At 43.2% G+C, this 21806-nt stretch overlaps 1 protein-coding gene across 3 annotated transcripts in view; it reads right to left on the minus strand.

Moving 5' to 3' along the window:
* The window catches only part of LOC115480493 (putative nuclease HARBI1), a 246047-nt gene that overhangs the window by 121269 nt on the left and 102972 nt on the right, over positions 1-21806 (minus strand). The window contains exons 2-3 of one of the 3 annotated variants that reach the window (XR_003943833.1): positions 10580-10719; positions 10230-10314 (exon numbers count right to left, since the gene is read on the minus strand). The exons of 1 other annotated variant lie outside the window; for it this stretch is intronic. Coding sequence is in view for 1 of the 2 variants with exons in the window: in XM_030219209.1 (XP_030075069.1) it covers positions 10297-10314; positions 10580-10719 (158 nt within the window). In the remaining variant the exon portion in view is untranslated. Of the gene's footprint in view, positions 1-9734; positions 10315-10579; positions 10720-21806 lie in introns of those variants that run through there. One more of the 3 variants, XM_030219209.1, reaches the window with a different exon arrangement.

Consider the following 21806-nt stretch of genomic DNA (forward strand, 5'->3'; position numbering starts at 1 on the left):
TACTATTGTGTATAAATTACAAATAGAAAACAATAACAACAATGAGCAGCTATTATAAACCCTCCCACCACCACCACCACCACCACCACCACCACCACCCTCTACCCTTCCAACCCCAACAACAGCTGACTTCTACTACCCTAAGGAATCCTAATCCACCTTGTTATAATGTCCAGGGGTACAAAATACAACCCATTCTGTATGCCCTACAGGGGAGAAATATGTCCTATGAAGCACTGTTATGATTTTTTAATTTGTGGATGAATAAGAAGTCATCAACAATCTCAGGATTCAGTCTCTCTCTCCTGTCTTCCACAGTCCATCCTGCAACAGAAGATGTCTACTTAGAAGATATAGTAACATAGTAGATGACGGCAGAAAAAACACCTGCATGGTCCATCCAGTCTGCCCAACAAGATAAACTCGTATGTGTATACCTTACCTTGATTTGTACCTGCCTTTTTCAGGGCACAGACCGTACAAGTCTGCCCAGCAGTATTTCCCGCCTCCCAACCACCAGACCCGCCTCCCATCACCGGCTCTAGCACAGACCGTATAAGTCTGCCCTCCACTATCCTTGCCTCCCAACCACCAACCTCTCTTCCCCCACCTGCTCCGCCACCCAATTTCGGCTAAGCTTCTGAGGATCCATTCCTACTGCATAGGATTCCTTTATGCATATCCCACACGTTTGAATTCCGTTACCGTTTTCATCTCCACCACCTCCCGCGGGAGGGCATTCCAAGCATCCACCACCCTCTCCGTGAAAAAATACTTCCTGACATCTTTTTTGAGTCTGCCCCCCTTCAATCTCATTTCATGTCCTCTCGATCTACTGCCTTCCCATCTCCGGAAAAGATTTCTTTGCGGATTAATACCTTTCAAGTATTTTAACGTCTGTATCATATCACCCCTGTTCCTCCTTTCCTCCAGAGTATACATGTTCAGGTCAGCAAGTCTCTGCTCATACGTCTTGGAACGCAAATCACATACCATTCTCGTAGCTTTTCTTTGCACCGCTACGAGATGTCTACTTAGAAGATGTGCTGGTAGCAGGATGTACAGGATCCCCCATGCAAATTTTGCTAGCTATGGCCAGCATGGTTGCTTGTTTCTCCAAAAAAATAAAAATATTGTCTTCTGCATCAATCAAAAATAACAGTCCACATTAACAGGCTTCAAAGTAGAAAGTGACACAAAGGTCAAAGTTTGTCCCCATCCTCATGGAATCTGTCCCCATCCCCGCGGTTCCCCGTCCCTGTGTCATTCTCTACGAGTTGTAAAAGAGACTTGAAGATGTGTTACCCGGCGGTGCACAAAGTTCCTTTGTACGCTACCAGGTGACGCAAGCCGCATCATCATCTATAAGATCGTAAGACAACATGATGTATTCAGGGAAAACACGTACATACAGTTCATCAGGGGTATCTCACAATGCTTGTGTTAAGTACATTTCTTCTTTGACCAAACTTCCCCCACAAAGAGTTTAAGAACAGTTGTCATTTTGCAGGGTTCACGGTTACCTGATCAGCATATAAAAGCACACCTTCTTTTTGATAGAAATCATCTATGTACCGGTTTTGTTGTTCAGCATCAGTACACACTGAGGAAACCCCGATGCTTCCTGCTTTTGACGTAGATACATATTTATGTATTCTGTAAATAGTCCTGTAGATGTCTGTACAAAATGCCAGACCTCATGGATTTCCCCACCCTGTACCCTTTAGAGATGGCCATTTCCAATTCTATGGTACAACATATCCCCACCAGGACTTGATTGTCATCATCAAGGGCACATTTCTCCCGCAGATTCGTTACAGCGCAGATGTGACACAACAGGAACGTGAGGTTACCGTGCACCCTAAAAGACAGTACGGAGAAGGGGAAAAAAAAAAAAAAGAGAGTCCACGCGGGGAGAACACCTGGACTTTCACAAGCCCAAAATAATTGGAGAGGGGGGTTAAAATTGTTATAGATGGTTTTGGGGTGACCGATCAGATATTCTTTAGTTTTACTGATAAAAGGGTACAGGCTGGTAAAAATCATAATAGTGTTATTTTCTCACCCAGATACACAGAATTCATTCTGCCTCCAAAAAGGGATCTCGTGGAACTAAAGGTTTGGGCAACGTGGCTCTAATCAGAAAGGCCGCACATTCCCTATCTGTTTTAACCAAAATGTCCCACTCATGTTACCAAATACTGACTACTTTAAACCCTTTCTCTTTTAGGTAATATGCCTTGCATTGTGTTTTGTAGTTGAGAAACCCGAAGATGGTACCCATCAACGGGTTGTTTTTTTAGAATCATAGCAGGTCATACAGCCATGATTGTTTTTTTAGAATCATAGCAGGTCGTACAGCCATGGTAAAAGCACCTGTTAAATTCAAAGACAGTACGCTCACCCTCAACGACGGCATACCTGTCGAGAAAGTAGTCACCCATCTGCATTTCACCCCCCTTTAGAGTGTGCCTGATTTGTATGTGTCCTTTGTCCTCTGTGTACATCAACCAATGGATACTGGCAGTTGAATACCTTTTGGTCTGCCGATGACCATCATCAACCAATAGCGGAGCTATGGTTTTTTGGTTTTAAACATATGAACCGCAACACAACCATACACACGGAAGGGAGTGTGATGTACTGGAATGGGTCTACACAATTCTTTAGGGTTGCCACCCCACCCCGGGTATTTCTTCTACATCTACTTCCACAACCCATAAGTACATAAGTACATAAGTAGTGCCATACTGGGAAAGACCAAAGGTCCATCTAGCCCAGCATCCTGTCACCGACAGTGGCCAATCCAGGTCAAGGGCACCTGGCACGCTCCCCAAATGTAAAAACATTCCAGACAAGTTATACCTAAAAATGCGGAATTTTTCCAAGTCCATTTAATAGCGGTCTATGGACTTGTCCTTTAGGAATCTATCTAACCCCTTTTTAAACTCCGTCAAGCTAACCGCCCGTACCACGTTCTCCGGCAACGAATTCCAGAGTCTAATTACACGTTGGGTGAAGAAAAATTTTCTCCGATTCGTTTTAAATTTACCACACTGTAGCTTCAACTCATGCCCTCTAGTCCTAGTATTTTTGGATAGCGTGAACAGTCGCTTCACATCCACCCGATCCATTCCACTCATTATTTTATACACTTCTATCATATCTCCCCTCAGCCGTCTCTTCTCCAAGCTGAAAAGCCCTAGCCTTCTCAGCCTCTCTTCATAGGAAAGTCGTCCCATCCCCACTATCATTTTCGTCGCCCTTCGCTGTACCTTTTCCAATTCTACTATATCTTTTTTGAGATACGGAGACCAGTACTGAACACAATTCTCCAGGTGCGGTCGCACCATGGAGCGATACAACGGCATTATAACATCCGCACACCTGGACTCCATACCCTTCCTAATAACACCCAACATTCTATTCGCTTTCCTAGCCGCAGCAGCACACTGAGCAGAAGGTTTCAGCGTATCATCGACGACGACACCCAGATCCCTTTCTTGATCCGTAACTCCTAACGCGGAACCTTGCAAGACGTAGCTATAATTCGGGTTCCTCTTACCCACATGCATCACTTTGCACTTGTCAACATTGAACTTCATCTGCCACTTGCACGCCCATTCTCCCAGTCTCGCAAGGTCCTCCTGTAATCGTTCACATTCCTCCTGCGACTTGACGACCCTGAATAATTTTGTGTCATCGGCGAATTTAATTACCTCACTAGTTATTCCCATCTCTAGGTCATTTATAAATACATTAAAAAGCAACGGACCCAGCACAGACCCCTGCGGGACCCCACTAACTACCCTCCTCTACATCATTTTCATAATTTTCTCTTTGTACAGGACACAAGCTTTTTGTAAAATATAGACATTACAATAGAAGGCCAGTTCTTTTTGTAAATCAAACGTCTTATGCTTGTTCTCACTGTACCAGCGTGAGAAAGCCTCTTTCTCATCAGGCATCACGCTCTTAACACCGTAGTACTTTTCCTCCGGCATTTCCCCATCTAGTTTTGATTTTCCACAGTGTTAAAAGAAGTGAGGAAAGTAACCTTTGCTGGCTTCAAAGCCCATGGCTTGCAGGTGCTTGCTAAGCTTCATGGGCAGAAAATTTAGAGAATCTATAAAGCAAATGCCAAACTTATCAACCCCTATTTGTAAAAGCTCACAGCCCTGTGCTACATCTCTTTATAATCTGCTTTCCTCTTATGAACATGTATGCATTACCAACTTGTATTTCCTCATACCGAACGTGGCGATCGCCATAACGGAATAATGTAAGCCACATTGAGCCTGCAAATAAGTGGGAAAATGTAATAAATAAATAAATAAATGATACACTTTTCAGATGTTTTAGGTCTAGCCAGCCTTTTCATATAGCATAAATGTTTTTCGCATCTCAGTAAAGGATCACCGCACTGCAAACATTTTATGACTTTGCATTTGTTCTTTATTTCTGTGTAAGAGTCACACTTATTGCAAAATATTTTAGACAAGCATTTTATCTCTTTTTTTGAATGCTAGGTTTGTATGCCATTTTAAACATTCCATAGAATGACAGTACAACCAGCTGTTAGGGCACCTCTCTCTACTGCCCACCCCAATAGAGCATATGTTGAATAGACACAGACAATGGCATGATTTGCAAGTGTGGTTGCGGCTATAAGGCATTTCACAGTGTTTACAGAAATTTTTGTTACTGTAGAACTGTTTGATATCTAAGATACCGTACAAAATGATCATGATGGAGTAATAGATATACAATCTTATGGAACAACTGACAGTTGTTTGTTTCAAAAAAGAAGCCAGCAGTTTCTGGCTATACGATGTAGGATTCTGTTGTTTTTGAAAAACAACTGGGGATAAACATACATGTCGCTCAACATAACTTTTTTTGTTTTCTGACCATCCTAGCTTCGCATGTAGTTTTCTGGCCTCATGTAACAATTCTACGTCTTTTAGCTTGACAGTGATGGTGAATGCCTTGAGACTCCCCACAAAGCACAAGTTAATACCCATGAATTACCAAGAAGTGCAGAGTGATGCACTTGAGGTGAAGAGACCCAAAAGAGAGATACCATATAAGAGGGGAGCGATTGGTTAGCTCGACTCAGGAGAGGGACCTGTGTCCGAGGATCTGAAGGTGATGAAACAATGTGATAAGGCTGTGGATGTGGCTAGAAGGATGCTAGGCTGAATAGAGAGGGATATAACCAGCAGAAGAAAGGTGGTGTTCATGCCCCTCTACAAGTCATTGGTGAGGCCCCACTTGGAGTATTCAGTTCAGGCGGCCGTATCTTGCTAAGGATGTAAAAAGATGAAGCAGCGCAAAGAAGGGCTACAAAAATGGTATAGGATTTGCATTAGAAAACGTATGAGGAGAGACTTGCTGACCTGAACATGTGTATCCTAGAGGAAAGGAGAAACAGGGTTGATATGATACAGACATTCAAATATTTGAAAGGTATCAATCCACAAACAATCCTTTTCCAGAGAAGGGAAGGCAGTAGAACTAGAGGATATGAATTGAAGTTGAAGGGGGGCAGACTCAGAAATAATGTCAGGAAGTATTTTTTTCACAGATAAGGTGGTGATACTTGGAATACCCTCCCGCAGGTGATGGTGGAGATAAAAATGGTATCAGAATTCAAAAATACATGGGATAAACACAAAGGAATCCTATTTAAAAGGAATGGATCCACAGAAGCTTTGTGGAGATTGGGTGGCAACAACGGTAACTGGGAAGCAAAGCCAGTGCTGGGCAGACCTCTACTGTCTGTGCCCTGAAAATGGCAAATATATGAAGTATCACATAGCATGTGGACTGAGCTTATCTTGTTGGATAGATTGAATTGACCATACAGGTCTGTATCTGCCGTCATCTACTATGGTACGTTGTTTAGATGTACTAAATGTCTTCTTTTTCCCCCCGATGTGGCTATCAAGAACACTTTAAAAAGACCTGTTACAAACTGCACCACCACCTTTATTTCTGATAACTGTCACGATGAGATGCATATTCTCATTGATGTGTATTTCTTTGAAACTCTGCTTTCATACACTGTCCTCACTTGGATTTCAGGGCTCTGTTCTTTCCTGGTTTTCTTCTTACCTCTCCCAGGGTACCTTTACTATATACTCTAGTGGATCCTCCTCTACTTCTATCGCACTGTCAGTTGGTGCACCTCAGGGATCTGTCCTGGGACCTCTTCTTTTCTCCATCTATACGTCTTCCCTTGGTACTCTGATCTCATCCCATGGTTTTCAGTATCATATTTACACTGATGACTCAGAGATCTACCTCTCCACACCAGAAATCTCAGCCGAAATCCAGGCCAAAGTATCAGCCTGCCTGTCTGACATTGTTGCCTGGATGTCTCAGCGCCATCTGAAACTAGACATGACCAAGACTGAGCTTCTTATCTTTCTCCCTAAACCAACCTCTCCTCCTCCCCCATTCTCTATTTCTGTGGATAACACTCTCATCCTTCCTGTCTCATCAGCTCGTAACCTTGGGGCCATCTTCGACTCCTCCCTCTCCTTCTCTGCACATATTCAGCAGACTGCTAAAACATGTCGTTTCTTTCTCTATATCACCAAAATTTGCCCTTGAGCACACTACCAGAACCTTCATCCACACTCTTTATCACCTCTCGCTCAGACTATTGCAACTAGCTATAATTTAGGTTCCTCTTTCCCACATGCATCACTTTGCACTTGCTCACATTAAACGTCATCTGCCATTTAGATGCCCAGTCACCCAGTCTCGTAAGGTCCGCTTGTAATTTTTCACAATCCTCCCGCGATTTAACGACTTTGAATAACTTTGTGTCATCAGCAAATTTAATTACCTCACTAGTTACTCCCATCTCTAGGTCATTTATAAATATGTTAAAAAGCAGCAGTCCCAGCACAGAGCCCTGGGGAACACCACTAACTACCCTTCTCCATTGAGAATACTGACCATTTAACCCTACTCTCTGTTTTCTATCTTTTAACCAGTTTTTAATCCACAGTAGAACACTACCTCCTATCCCATGACTCTCCAATTTCCTCTGGAGTCTTTCATGAGGTACTTTGTCAAACGCCTTCTGAAAATCCAGATACACAATATCAACCGGCTCCCCTTTATCCATGTTTGTTCACCCCTTCAAAGAAATGTAGTAGATTGGTGAGGCAAGATTTCCCTTCACTAAATCCATGTTGACTTTGAGGGGCATAATCGAACGTCACCGGCGAAATAGATCGCCGGTGATCTATTTTGGCGGCGGCGCAACAGCTGGCCGGAACCGTATTATAGAAAAAAAATGGCCAGCCATCTTTTTTTTCGATAATACGGTTTAGGCCGGCCAAATGCCAGAGTTCGCCGGTTTTGTTTTTCAGCGATAATGGAAAAAAATGCCGGCCATCCCGAACCCGGCGAAATCCAAGGCATTTGGTCGTGGGAGGAGCCAGCATTTGTAGTGCACTGGTCCCCCTGACATGCCAGGGCACCAACTGAGCACCCTAGGGGTCAGTGCGGTGGACTTCAGAAAAAGCTCCCACATGCCTAGCTCCCTTACTTTGGGTGCTGAGCCCCCCAACCCCCTCCCCCCCAAACCCACTACCCACAAATGTACAACACTATCGTAGCTCTTAGGGGTGAAGGGGGCAACTACAATGCATTGCTGATGTGACTCTGCAGTGCACCTAACAGAAAAGGTGTCACACTCACCTGAGAGCCACATCACAACCAGGGAAAGGCTGTCAGAGGATAGAACACATTCTGCTGTCATAGAGGTGGCTTCGGCATTTGAGGCTGGCAAAATATGTTTATAATTGTGTTTTTTAGTGTGGGAGGGGGTTGGTGACCACTGGGGGAGTACGGGGAGGTCATCCCCGATTCCTTCTGGTGGCCATCTGGTAACCACGCCTATGCCCACCCATGTCCCGCCTTCGCTACGCCGCCGACACGCCCCCTTGAACTTTCGCCGGTTCGATGACGGGAAAGCGGCAATGGTGTCAAAAAAGGGGATTTCGATTATACCGATTTGGCCGCTTTTGAGAGATTGCCGGCCATCTCCCGATTTATGTCAGAAGATGGCCGGCGATCACTTTCAAAAATAAGCCTGTTTGTCTCATTAATCCATGCTTATCTATCTTCATTACTCCTTCCCATGTTAATTCACACATACTCAAAGCATTCTATTATTATGTTACATTTTAGTTTGTAATATTCTTCTTAATGAATCTAATAATTGTAATTCTGTTTATTATGTAAGCCGCATTGTACCTGCTTCTGTGGGAAAGTGCGGGGGTATAAATATAATAATAAATAAATAAATGCTCTGTAATTTTGTTCTTAATAATAGTCTCTACCATTTTGCCCAGCACCAATGTCAAACTCACCGGTCCATAATTTCCCAGATCTCCTATGGAACCTTTTTTAAAAAATCGGCGTTACATTGGCCACCCTCCAATCTTCCGGTACCACACTCGATTTTAAGGATAAATGACATATTTCTAAAACAGCTCCGCAAGCTCATTTTTCAGTTCTATCAGTACTCTGGGATGAATACCATCCGGTCCAGGAGATTTGCTACTCTTCAGTTTGTAGAGCTGCCCCATTACATCCTCCAGGTTTACAGAGAATTCATTAAGTTTCTCCGACTCGTCAGTTTCAAATACCATTTCCAGCACCGATATCCCACCCAAATCTTCCTCGGTGAAGACTGAAGCAAATAATTAATTTAATCTCTCCGCTACGGCTTTGTCTTCCCTGATCGCCCCTTTTACTCCTCGGTCATCTAGCGGTCCAACTGATTCTTTTGCTGGCTTCCTGCTTTTAATATACCTAAAAATTTTTTTACTATGTGTTTTTGCCACCAATGCAATCTTTTTTTCGATGTCCCTCTTAGCTTTCCTTATCATCGCTTTGCATTTGACTTGACATTCCTTATGTAGTTTCTTATTATTTTCAGTCTTGCTGCACCATATGCCTGGAACAGACTTCCTGAGCCGGTACGTCAAGCTCCATTCTCTGGCCGTTTTCAAATCAAAGCTAAAAGCCCACCTTTTTGATGCTGCTTTTAACTCCTAACCCTTATTTTATCATCCTCGCTTTAATATTCCCTTATCTCTTGTTTGTCCTGTTTGTCCTAATTAGATTGTAAGCTCTGTCGAGAAGGGACTGTCTCTTCATGTTCAAGTGTACAGCGCTGCGTACGTCTAGTAGCACTATAGAAATGGTAAGTAGTAGTAGTAGAAAATTACTGACCTAATCTAAGAAATGCCCCACCTTGGTCCTACCAGGTCTGTCACTTCTAGAATACAATCTACTATAATAAAACTCACCCTCAACGTTCTGAGGACACTGACGTCAGTGAAGCCAACCCCTGACTTCCTTCAAAAAGGTTCGAAGGTTCGTGGTGGTGAAGCCACCAAAATCGCTCCGGGCCCCGCCCTCGAGGGTGGAGCAATGTCATAACAACGAAAGGGGTTGACAGGGAGGGAGGGAGGCGGGGTGGAAATCGCTCCGGGCCCCGCCCTCGCGTCAAACGTCATGACGTTGGGGGCGGAGCAATGGCAGAACAACGAAGGGGTTGGCCAGGGAGGGAGGGGGGTGACGACAAAAACCTTGCTAGCGCCCGTTTCATTTGCTCTGAAATGGGCCTCTTTTACTAGTAAATTATATAAACCACCAGACATAAATTTTATTTATAAGTAATCATTAGACGATACTCTGTTTATGATATCTAAAGCTTGTTGGATACCCTTTCGTACAGTGCTTTGAACATCGCTGAACGATCTTGTAGTGTCTATATTAAAACGAAAATGGTCTGAGCAGCTTGTGCCATTATAACTGGGTGAGGTTCTTGTCCACCTGTTCACAAATTCTATATATCTCAACGGTTCAGGATCCACTGTAACATTTTCAAACACATTGTCTGTAACAGAGCCACTCACAGTTTCAAGAATGTTACTGGCCTTATACTCGTTATTAGCAATGTTCTTGTCCGAAGATCCACTCTCAGCTCTGGTATCACGGTGCACCCTCTTTCTTCCTCTTTCCTCAGGAGGGCGACTCGTGCGTTTTCCTCAGGAGGGCGACTCATGCGTTTTCCTCTTTACTTGCTTGTGTACTTCTGTCGTTTTTCCAAATGATTGGATTTATCTCTAGGTTTGTTGCTTTTGCTCACCGAGGGTTTTCCCACCTGGTTGGATTTATCTCTAGGTTTGACGTACCGATTTGGCTGTGTCGCTTGTCTGTGATTGGACTGCTGCAGATATCCAGTTGACGATGTTTCACCAGTCAGATCCTTTTCTTGATCTGTTGGGGGTAAAAAGTAGATCATCATGAAACTAGCAAACACAAATCCTATCGTTCGCAGGCACCTGCTACTGTTGGAGAGGGTTTGTCAAGATGGCCAACAAGATGGCTGTCAACACCTCAACATATGGACATGTGGGGTGCAGATACAATCGCCATTTTGTAAGACTATCAAGAGCCGAGAGAAAAGATGTTACATCTATAGGTAAATAACCTTGAAATAGAATGCAAAAACCTGTTCTTTTAAAAAACATAAAATGCTTACTTTTATAGCTTGCCAAACCGCCGCTCTGGATATGATGTCCCTTTGAACAGTAGGGGTGATTGGCAATCGCAGTGCTGTTCGTACTCTGTCCTCTTTTCTCGGCACTGGCTGTTGACGTTTCACCATCTCTTTTTCTTGATCTGTGGGGTAAAAAAAGTAGATCATCATGAAACTAACAAACAAAACGGACTATCATTCACAGGTACCTGCGACTGGAGGCAGTGGGTTCATTGAGAGGGCCGCCAACACAGCACCGTGTGGATGCATCTATACACGCCATTTTGTAAGATTAGCCTATGCCACGTGATAGCAATTACAACCATCATTTTGTGAACCCCTGCAGCTATAATCGAGTATAATGCAAAAACAGATTATTTTCAAAATTTAATGCTTATTTTCTTGCTGTTGTAAACCTCTGAGCCATGTGAGATGCTTCTTTGAGCAGTATGAGTGATCGGGGCTCGTGGCGTTGTTCGTATTCTGCACTGTCAAAATACACTGTAGACCATCACGTGTACTTAACTTTTTAATTTTGATTGATTGTTTTAATACAAAGGCTTGAGGACCTGCAAAACACTTACACGGTCGCTTTGTGATGCCTGAATATTTTCTTCTTCTGCTGTAAGCATGTTATAATAGAAAGTGGGGTGGGTCTTTACACTGGGTTTTACCGTTCTTATATCCAGACTCCTGATAAACAGTGTGTTCTTCCTGCACAACACAGGCTTTTTTTTTTTTGGTAAGTTAAGGATCATATTATTTTGTATGATGAGACAATGTAATCATTTTAAAAATCTTATGGTATCACTGTTGCTGCTCTCTGTAGATGCCAGTTCTGTGTTGTGGAGAGTTTTTTTAGTTTAAAACTAAAAAAGATCATGTAGACCTTTTACTCTCCAACCATACCATTGAATCTAGCACAGCCTCCTGGTGCTACAATAGCCTAACCAGTTGTGTGTGTGTGTGGAGGGGGGGGGGGAGGGGTTCAGAATAAACATGCCTGTGAGGAATACGATTGAACAAAAGGTGGAGAGGTCCCACTCCCATCTCATCTCCATGACACCCTCCCACATGTTTTTGGGCCACAGTCCAAAAAGGCAATTTGCGACCATTTGTGCTGACATGGGGAAAAACAAAAGGACCTAAACCTTTTACAGAGAAGGGCGACAAAAATGATAAAAGGGGATAGAATGACTTCCCTATGAGGAAAGGCTGAAGCGGCTAGGGCTCTTCAGCTTGGAGAAAAGACGGCTGAGGGGAAATATGATAGAGATCTATAAAATAATGAATGGAGTGGAACGGGTAGATGAGAATCGTTTACTCTTTCCAAAAATACTAGGACTAGAGGGCATGCGATGAAGCTACAAAGTAGTAAATGTAAAACAAATTGGAGAAAATATTTCTTCACTTAACATGTAATTAAACTCTGGAATTCATTGCCAGAGAATGTGGTAAAGGCTGTTATCTCAGCGGGGTTTAAAAAAATAAAAGGTTTGGACGGCTTCCTAAAGGAAAAGTCCATAGACCATTATTAAAATCATCTGGGGAAAATCTACTGCTTATTTCTGGGATAAGCAGCATAAAATGTTTTGAACTTTTTTGGGGATCTGGATTGGCCACTGTTGGAAACAGGATGCTGGGCTTCACAGACCTTTGGTCTGTCCCAGTGTAGCAATACTTATGTACACAGTTTCATAAGAACACATGATGCTTCATTAGTTTTATGATGTTAATTATTATAATATATGTTTTTATTAAACTGTAGCCTGGGCAGGCTGTGATCTACACTTGTATGTGTTGTCTCTGTTCAACATGTCCCGAAGTCTGAAACAGAACAAACATACTAAGAACTACACACAAGCAATCAAGTTTTCTTTTGAATATAATACAGTTTATGTAATTTATATAATCCCTGTCCTTCAATCTGTTGGCCAAACTATCAAGTTGTTCAACAGGATTAGGCATTGGTTTTACAATTTTGATTAGGTCCATGACTGTGTTAATAGTTTCATTAAAAACCATCAGTATTTCCATTTTATACCCAGCTATCAGAATAACCCCAAGAATACGCTCTAAGCACAGTCCCTCGCAAAGCGCTCGTAGTTTCTTCAATCTGACGTCAGGGTGCAAACACAGGCACACGTATTGGCTCAGCCCCCACCTATCCAATGCACAATCTTGACAGCAGCGATGTATAATGCAGTAAATTGCTATTCGTTCGAGCAAATTGAAGACGCTTTTTCAGAGAATGCGGATCCTCTGTTGCTTAATAAGACCTATAAGGTATCAACATCTCATGTATTGGATATCCTCATGTCTGGGGGCCCATTTACGAAGTTCTGTATACCTTGCGTTTTCATGGGAAGTTTGAGTTCTCCGTTTTTGCAGACTCTCCTAGCAGCAAAAGTAGCACACACATACGATGTTAACCAGCAATGGCCCTGCAGCATCTCTATACTTTTCATCGTTCACCTACAACAGAATATGGAAGGTCTGTTAAAGGTGCAAGAAAAACCATTCCAAGGTATAATCACACTAAGAACATATTTTTGTCAAAAAAAAAAAAAAAAGAAAACTACATGCATACCTGTGAAACAGAGGGAGAAAACTCTCCATCTGGTTTAGAAGATCCATGAGCTCCATATCCTCAGCCCCTTTAGATATTTCTGGGTCATCAATGGCATCTCCGAACGTGTCTTCTGCCAAATCGACAGTATTTTAGGTCACGGTTATGATCTGTTTGCAGTCTAGGTCTTCTGCTAGTAAGACGTTGACTTCTGGAGAGTCAAACAGTTTTTGCCCATAAGGCAGTTCATCCAGAAAGGACTCTGTCACTTCCTGGCCCAGAAACAGGTCCACCACCTGTTACGTTTCAGCCACATACTGCACGTTCTGGTCACCAACAATGTTTTGTGATTCTGTCAGATCAATTACTGGTGGGTAGCCCTCAACCTCAGCATCAAGACCTTTAAGACAAAGGCTGAGCCATTGCCCTCTCTAATAACAAGGGCTGTTTAACCCTTCTGGGCCTCTGTACATTAGGGATTTCATAAGACCCCATATTTAGGGGTTTCATATTTCTGATCCCTTATAGATGGAGAGTAACTGGTGGTCGTGTACTTAGAATGGTGGTAATCCTTTTTTATATCTCTTAGTCACGTGTTGTTCTTTTTAGGTTCCATACGATCTTATCTGCAAACTTATCCAGACATGCCTGGAGTACTCAATTTATTCATGTGATTTTTCCTAGCTTTAATGTGAGTTTCCCTAAGTTTTGATTCAAAATTTTAACACGTTGCCTTATGGATACTAAGCAATCCCTGTATAAAAAGCAATTGTTCTGCAATTCAACTTTTTTTCAAAAACTTGTCTATTCTGTTAGGAGCAAAAACAATCCCTGTATAAAAAGCATTTTGTTCTGCCACTAATTTTCTTTTACTAGAGCTGTACTCAACTTTTTTAAAAAGTTGTTTGTCTCCTAGGTGAACACTGCTAAAAGAAAATAAAAGCATTTAAAAATAATTTTCTATCACAGCATAACAAATAAAGGCACAGTAGGGCCTAGTTCAGTCTCAGAAAAAAAAAAAAAAAAGAGAGAGAAGCAAGCATTATTAACTAGTTTCCATAGTGTATAATCCTTTTCTGCATAGTTTTTAAACTGAAACTTTCTCTAGAGGTAATCAATAGAAAATAAACAAAATAAAACATGGAAAAGAAAATAAGACGATACCTTTTTTATTGGACATAACAATACATTTCTTGATTAGCTTTCGAAGGTTGCCTTTCTTCGTCAGAATTTAACAGCCAAGAAAGAGTATTAAAAAAGATAGTAGCAAGGCTGAAAAACTTTGTTCTAAAAGAAAGTTATTTCCCGTTAGTTGCATGCTAGAGAGGTAGCACTGTTACTGACCTGAATTAGGTGTTAAGATGTGAGGAAGTAGAATAGTTGCAAAAGTTACTAAGGTCAATCTGATCACTAGGTTAGCTTCAAAGGGTCTGTTTGAAAAAGTCCCCTTAGAATTCAAACTGTATAGAGAGGAAAAGTCCCACTTAATTTTCTTTCTGAGAAGTCCTGAGAGAAGAGGGCATTTCTCTAGGTGACATTATTTTCCTCCGTGCTTGGTAACTTAAAGAAATTGTAGGTTAATGATAAACACAGAATAAAAAAAAAAAAAACAGCAGCAATCTTTATTAACTGGTCTCCATACCCTTTCCCCCCTAGCTTTAAAATTAGAATTTTCTGCCACAGCATTAACAGATTGAACTAGGTCCTGCTTTGCCTGGTAGAATCCGTCTTCATTCCCACCCCTCAGCATCCACCCACCCCTAGCTCAACACTTCATTTATAGTCAATTATACTAATTAGGACAACAAGAGGAGAGTTTTCATTACAGCTTTCATTACATATAATTATTTTTTGAGAAGCAAACACTAAAAAAATTACACATGATACAATATTTATTTTTGTTACATTTGTACCCCGCGCTTTCCCACTCATGGCAGGCTCAATATAATCTTAAGGATTTTTATATTCACCTGATATCCCTATAACCTTAAGAAATTTTAATTAAACAACTCTATAATATTAAGACGCAAATAGAAATCCAGCAGCAAGAGGGGTGCTATCCAGTCTTTTGCACTGAGTGTTACATGTATGATTATCTTCCAGTTAGTAAGAGGTTATATGTGTGTGTGCTCGATGCAACAAGCTCCTAGCTCTCAGAGAAAGAGTCCATTCTCTTGAGGCTAGAGTAGCAGACTTGGAGCATCTGAGGGAGACAGAGAGGTACATAGAGGGACGTTGTAGAAAAGTCCCACCTCCAGTCTGGCAGCCCCTGTGCTCCCTTGGAGGAGGGAGTTATTCTAAAGGGAGAGCTTCACCCTGGTGAAGCTAGAAGTAATCCTGTAGCCAGGACCAGCCCATCAGGTGATGCAAAATCCTCTCACATCGAGGATGTCTCAGGGAGCTACTGCCCAGGAGGGAAGGGAAAGAAAGGCTTTTGTAGTTGTTGATTTATTAGGCACGTAAATAGTTGGGTGGCTGGTGGATGTGAGGATCACCAGGTTACTTGCCTACCTTGTGCGAAGGTGGAGGACCTCACGCATCACCTAGATAGGATTTTACATAGTGCTGGGGAGGAGCCGGCTGTCTTGGTACATGTGGGTACAAATGATTTAGGAAAATGTGGGAGGGAAGTTCTGGAAGCCATATTTAGGCTGTTAAGTAAAAAGTTCAAATCCAAAACCTCTATGGTAGCATTTTCAGAAGTGCTCCCAGTTCCACACACAGGGCCCAAGAGACAGGCAGAGCTCTGGAGTCATACATAAGTACATAAGCACTGCCACACTGGGAATAGACCAAAGGTCCATCAAGCCCAGCACTCCGTCTCCGACAGCGGCCAATCCAGGCCCCAAGAACCTGGCAAAAACCCAAAATTTAATATTGATCAATGGACTTTTCCTTCAGGAATCTATCCAGACCCCTTTTAAACTCAGCAAGGCCAGCTGCCGTCACCACCTTCTCCGGCAATGAGTTCCAGAGTAACTACGCGGAGTAAAGAAAAATTTTCTCCGATTTGTTTTAAACCTACCATATTCTAAGTTCATCTTGTGTCCCCTGGTTCTATTATTGTTAGAAAGTGTAAACAAACGCTTCACATCCGTCCGCTCTACCCCACTCATTATTTTGTAGACCTCTATCATATCACCCCTCAGCCGCCTTTTCTCCAGGCTAAAAAGAGTCCTAGCCGTCTTAACCTCTCCTCATAGGGTAGTCGTCCCATCCCTTTTATCATGTTGCCCTTCTCTGCACCTTTTCCAATTCCTTTATATCTTTTTTGAGATGAGGCGACCAGAACTGAACACAATACTCCAGGTGCGGTCGCACCATGGAGCGATATAACGGCATTATAACATCCTCATGTTTGTTTTCCATCCCTTTTCTAATAATACTCAACATTCTGTTCGCCTTCTTAGCCACCGCAGCACATTGAGCTGAAGATTTCAACGTCCTATCCACGATGACTCCCAGATCCCTTTCTTGGTCCGTAACTCCTAAAGCGGTACCTTGCATAACATAGCTGTAATTCGGGTTCCTCCTTCCCACGTGCATCACTTTGCACTTGTCAACGTTGAACTTCATCTGCCATTTGGACGCCCAATCCCCCAGTCTCATGAGGTCTTCTTGCAATCTTTCACACTCCTCCCGCGACAAGACGACCCTGGATAACTTTGTGTCATCTGCGAATTTAATTACCTCACTAGTTACTCCCATCTCAAGGTCATTTGTAATATGTTAAAAAGCAGCAGTCCCAGCACAGACCCCTGAGGGACCCCATTAACTACCCTTCTCCATCGAGAAAAATGACCATTCAACCCTACTCTCTGCTTCCTATCCTTTAACCAGCTCTTAATCCACAATAATACACTGCCTCTCCAGTTTCCTTTGGAGTGTTTCATGAGGCACTTTGTCAAACACCTTCTGAAAATCCAGATACACAATGTCCTCCGGCTCCCCTTTGTCCACGTTTGTTCATCCCCTCGAAAAAATGAAGTAGATTTGTGAGGCAAGACTTCCCGTCACTAAATCCGTGCTGACTTTGTCTCATCAGCCCATGTTTTTGTATGTGCTCTGTAATTTTATTCTTAATAGCAGCCTCCACCATTTTTCCCGGCACCGACGTCAGACTCACCAGTCTATAATTTCCCGGATCTCCTCTGGAACCCTTTTTAAAAATCGGCGTTACATTGGCCACCCTCCAATCTTCCAGTACCACACCTGATTTTTGGGATAAATTGCATATTACTAACAGCAGCTCCACAAGTTCATTTTTCAGCTCTATTAAAAAACTCTGGGATGAATACCATCCGGACCCGGCGATTTACTACTTTTTAGTTTGCAGAACTGCCCCATTACATCCTCCAAGTTTACAGAGAAATCATTTAGTCTTTCCGACTCATCCGCTTCAAATACCTTTTCCGGTACCGGTATCCCTCCCAAATCCTCCTCGGTGAAGACCGAAGCAAAGAATTCATTCAATTTCTCCGCAGTGATGCAGGGAGAAGAGTTTTAGATTTGATAGGAACTGGGCAACATTCTGGGGAAGGCGGAGCCTATATGATGGGCTCCACCTTAACCAGGGTGAGACCAGGCTGCTAGCATCACCATTTAAAAAGGAGATAGAGCAGCTTTTAAACTAGAAACTGGGAGAAGGCAGACAGTGGTTCAAAAGTGCATGCTTCGGAACAAGTATTTTTCAAAGATATCACCAAAACAGAGAAGACAGGACATCCTGATAACAAGGCTGCAAAAGAGGCCATAGTAGACTAGGTGTCTTTAAATAAAAAGCATAAGGATTGCAAATTATCACTGTCAACTGTGCAGCAAGACAGTGGAGTGGAGGAGTGGCCTACTGGTTAGGGTGATGGACTTTGGTCCTGGAGAACTGAGTTCAATTCCCACTTCAGCCACAGGCAGCTCCTTGTGACTCTGGGCAAGTCACTTAACCCTCCATTGCCCCATGTAAGCCGCATTGAGCCTGCCATGAGTGGGAAACCGTGGGGTACAAATGTAACAAAAAAAAAGTTTGAAATGTCTATATGCAGAAGCCTAAGAAATAAGATGCGAGAGTTAGAATATGTTGCACTAAACGAAAAACTAAATATAATAGGTATCTCTGAGACTTAGTGGAAAGAGGATAACCAGTATGACACTGTCATACCAGGGTACAAATTATTAGTGATAGGGTGAATCGAATTGGTGGAGGAGTAGCACTGTATGTTAATGAGAGTCTTGAATCAAATAGACTAAAAATTCTGCAGGACACAAAACACATCTTGGAACCTGTATGGATTGAAATTCATGTGTAAAGGGGAAAAGGAGAGTGATAGGAGTGTACTAATGTCCACCTCTCCAGGATGAACAGACTGATGTAGAAATGTTATCAGAAATTAGGAAGGCTAACAAACTGGGGATCACAATAATAATGGGTAATTTTAATACCCCGATATTGACTGGGTAAATGTAACATCAATAGATGCCAGGGAGGTAAAATTCCTTGACGAAATCAAAGACTGTTTTATGGAGCAGATGGTAGAGGAGCCAACAGGAGGAAAGGTTCTAGACCTAGTCCTAAGTGGAGCGCGTGTTCTGGTGCAAGAGGTAATAGTGCTGGGGCTGCTTGATAACAGTGATCACAATATGATCAGATGTCATATAAGCTCTGGAGTAAGTACACACAGGAAATCCAATATGTTAGCATTTAACTTTCAAAAAGGAGATTATGATAAAATGAGAAGAACAGTGAAACCCCCCCCCCCCCCAAAACATAGAGCAGCAGCTGTTCAAAAATACTATCCTGGAAGCCCGGGTCTGTTATAGTCCATGTATTAATGAAGGAAGGAAGGAAGGCCAAACGACAGCAGACATGGTTAAAAAGTAAGGTGTAGGAAGTTATTAGAGCTAAAAGAAAATCCTTCAGAAAATGAAGGAAGGATCCGACTGAAAATAATAAGAAACAGCATAAGAAATGTCAAGTCAAATGCAAAGCGCTGATAAGGAAGGCTAAGGTAAAATTAGTCCTTACCTGATCATTTTCTTTCCATTGGTCCCAACAGATCAATCCAGAGACTTGTGTGTTATGTCTCACTACCAGCAGGTGAAGATAGAGAGAACTCCAGAGGTTTGGTATATGTGGTCACGTGCAGGAACCAGAACCTCCTATGGAAAAAGTGCCTAAGGCACCACTTGTTACCAACATAGATAAGTCTTCTTTTGTTTGATTCGTGTTTTTTTTTTTTTAATAAAATGCTGGAACTCAACACATTACAACCAAACGGAACAACTACATGAACAAACAGAAAACAGGGTAGGCCTCTGGACTGATCTGTTGGGACTAATGGAAAGAAAATTATCAGGTAAGGACTAATTTTACCTTCCATAGCATCCCACAGATGAATCCAGAGACTTGTGGGATGTACCAAAGCAGTCCTCAAGTGGGGTGGGACAATGCCACCCCAGCGGATAGATCTCAAGCTCCAAAAGTCACATCTTGACGCGGTGACACGTCAAACCTGTAATGTTTAGAGAGCGTATGTACCGATGACCAAGTGGTCACCCTACAAATCTCATCCAATGAAATGAACCGGTACTCCGCAAAGAAAGGGAAAATTAGGTTCTTACCTTGGTAATTTTCTTTCCTTTAGTCACAGCAGATGAATCCATTAACTGATGGGTTGTATCCGACTACCAGCAGGTGGAGATAGAGAACACTGAAAAACCACAGTGACCCTTGGATGGCTAGCCCCATCAGCCTTCAGTATTTGAAATTTCCAAAGCAGAGTGAATCATAAAGGTAGAATAACATAAACTTTCCTCACAGCGAACAAACGCCCCAGAACAGGAGCAATAATCACACAAAGGAGGGACGACCTCAACCTCCTGTACTAAAACAGCATGTAGAAATTCTGAAAACTGGTTTCTAACTTCTCCCGATGAGCTATACATCTGCATGAAAGAACTGAACAAACAACAACAAAGTCAGCCAGGGAGGGATCATGGATTCATCTGCTGTGACTAAAGGAAAGAAAATTACCAAGGTAAGAATCTAATTTTCCCTTCCTTGTCATCAGCAGCACATGAATCCATTAACTGATGGGATGTACAAAAGCACTCCCTACTTAGGCTGGGAACAGGCCACTCTGCGAGCAAGCACCTGCTCTCCAAAATGTGCGTCCTGCTTCGCTGCAACATCCAGCCTGTAATGCCGAACAAATGAGAGCTGAGAAGCACAAGTAGCTGCACTACAGATCTCTTGCAGAGAGAGGGCTCCCGTTTCAGCCCATGAGGAGGAAATCGCTCTAGTGGAATGCGCCCTAAATGCTTCAGGAGGAGACCGCCCTGAAAGCAGATATGCATAGAAAATGACTTCCTTGAGCCAACGGGCTACAGTGGCCTTAGACGCCGGACACCCGAATCGAGGACCTGACAACAATACAAAAAGGTGATCAGAGGTCCTGAAGTCATTTGACATCTGAAGATACTGCAACAGAGCCCTGCGGACATCCAAAAGATGTAATTGCCCAAAGGAATCTGGAAAATCTTCCCTAGAAAAAGGAAGGAAGAAAAATGGGCTGGTTCAGGTGAAACGCTGAAACCACTTTAGGCAGGAAGGAGGGCACTGTATGTACCGTTACTCCGGACTCCGAGAATTGTAGAAAAGGGTCCCGACAGAACAGCGCCTGAAGCTCAGACACAAGTCTAGCCGATGTCATGGCCACCAAAAAGACTGTCTTGAGAGTCACATCCTTCTCCGAAGCTCGCTTAAGTGGCTCGAAAGGCGAACGCTGGAGAACCTTCAACACCAGCCCCAGGTTCCAGGCCGGACAAGGCGACCGCACTGGAGGGTGGAGCCGCAGCACCCCTCTGAGAAATCGGGCAATGTCCGGCTGAGCAGCAAGGGATAAGCACGAGACTTTCCCTCTAAAGCATGCCAATACTGCTACTTGAACCCGCAGAGAATTGTAAGCCAGACCTTTTTGTAAGCCATCCTGCAAAAAGTCCAGCACCGGCGAGACTGTAGCCCGCGTGGGTATGATCGCCTTTGAAACACACCACGCCTCAAACTTGCGCCAGATCCGAGCAAAAGCTGCGGAGGTGGACCACTTGCGGGCCTGCAACAGAGTTGAAATGACCTTGTTAGAGTAGCCCTTGTCTCTCAATTTCGCCCTCTCAAGAGCCAGGTCGTAAGACCAAATCGGCAGGGATTCTCCATAGACACCGGACCTTGAACCAACAGGTTCGGCACCAGAGGCAAATGAAATGGAGCCTCCACCATCATCCGGCGGAGATCCACATACCACGGACGCCTTGGCCAGTCCAGAGCGATAAGAATCACCAATCCCCGGTATAGTCGAATCCGAAGGAGGACTCGCCCTATCAAGGGCCAAGGAGTGAACACATACAAGAGACCCAAGAACCAGGGTTGAGCCAGTGCATCCAACCCCGCCAAGTGAGGATCTCTCCTTCTGCTGAAAAAGCGAGGGAATTTGGCGTTTGCACTTGACGCCATTAGATCCATTCTGGGTGTCCCCCATTTGGCATAAATCTGAAGAAACACTTCTTCTGCCAGTTCCCATTCCGCCCGGTCAATTTGATGCCTGCTGAGAAAATTGGCATGCACATTGCTCTGACCTGCCATGTGAGCTACTGACAGAAGATGCAGGTGGA

Source organism: Microcaecilia unicolor, chromosome 11, assembly GCF_901765095.1.
Source record: "Microcaecilia unicolor chromosome 11, aMicUni1.1, whole genome shotgun sequence".
Lineage (NCBI taxonomy): Eukaryota > Metazoa > Chordata > Amphibia > Gymnophiona > Siphonopidae > Microcaecilia > Microcaecilia unicolor.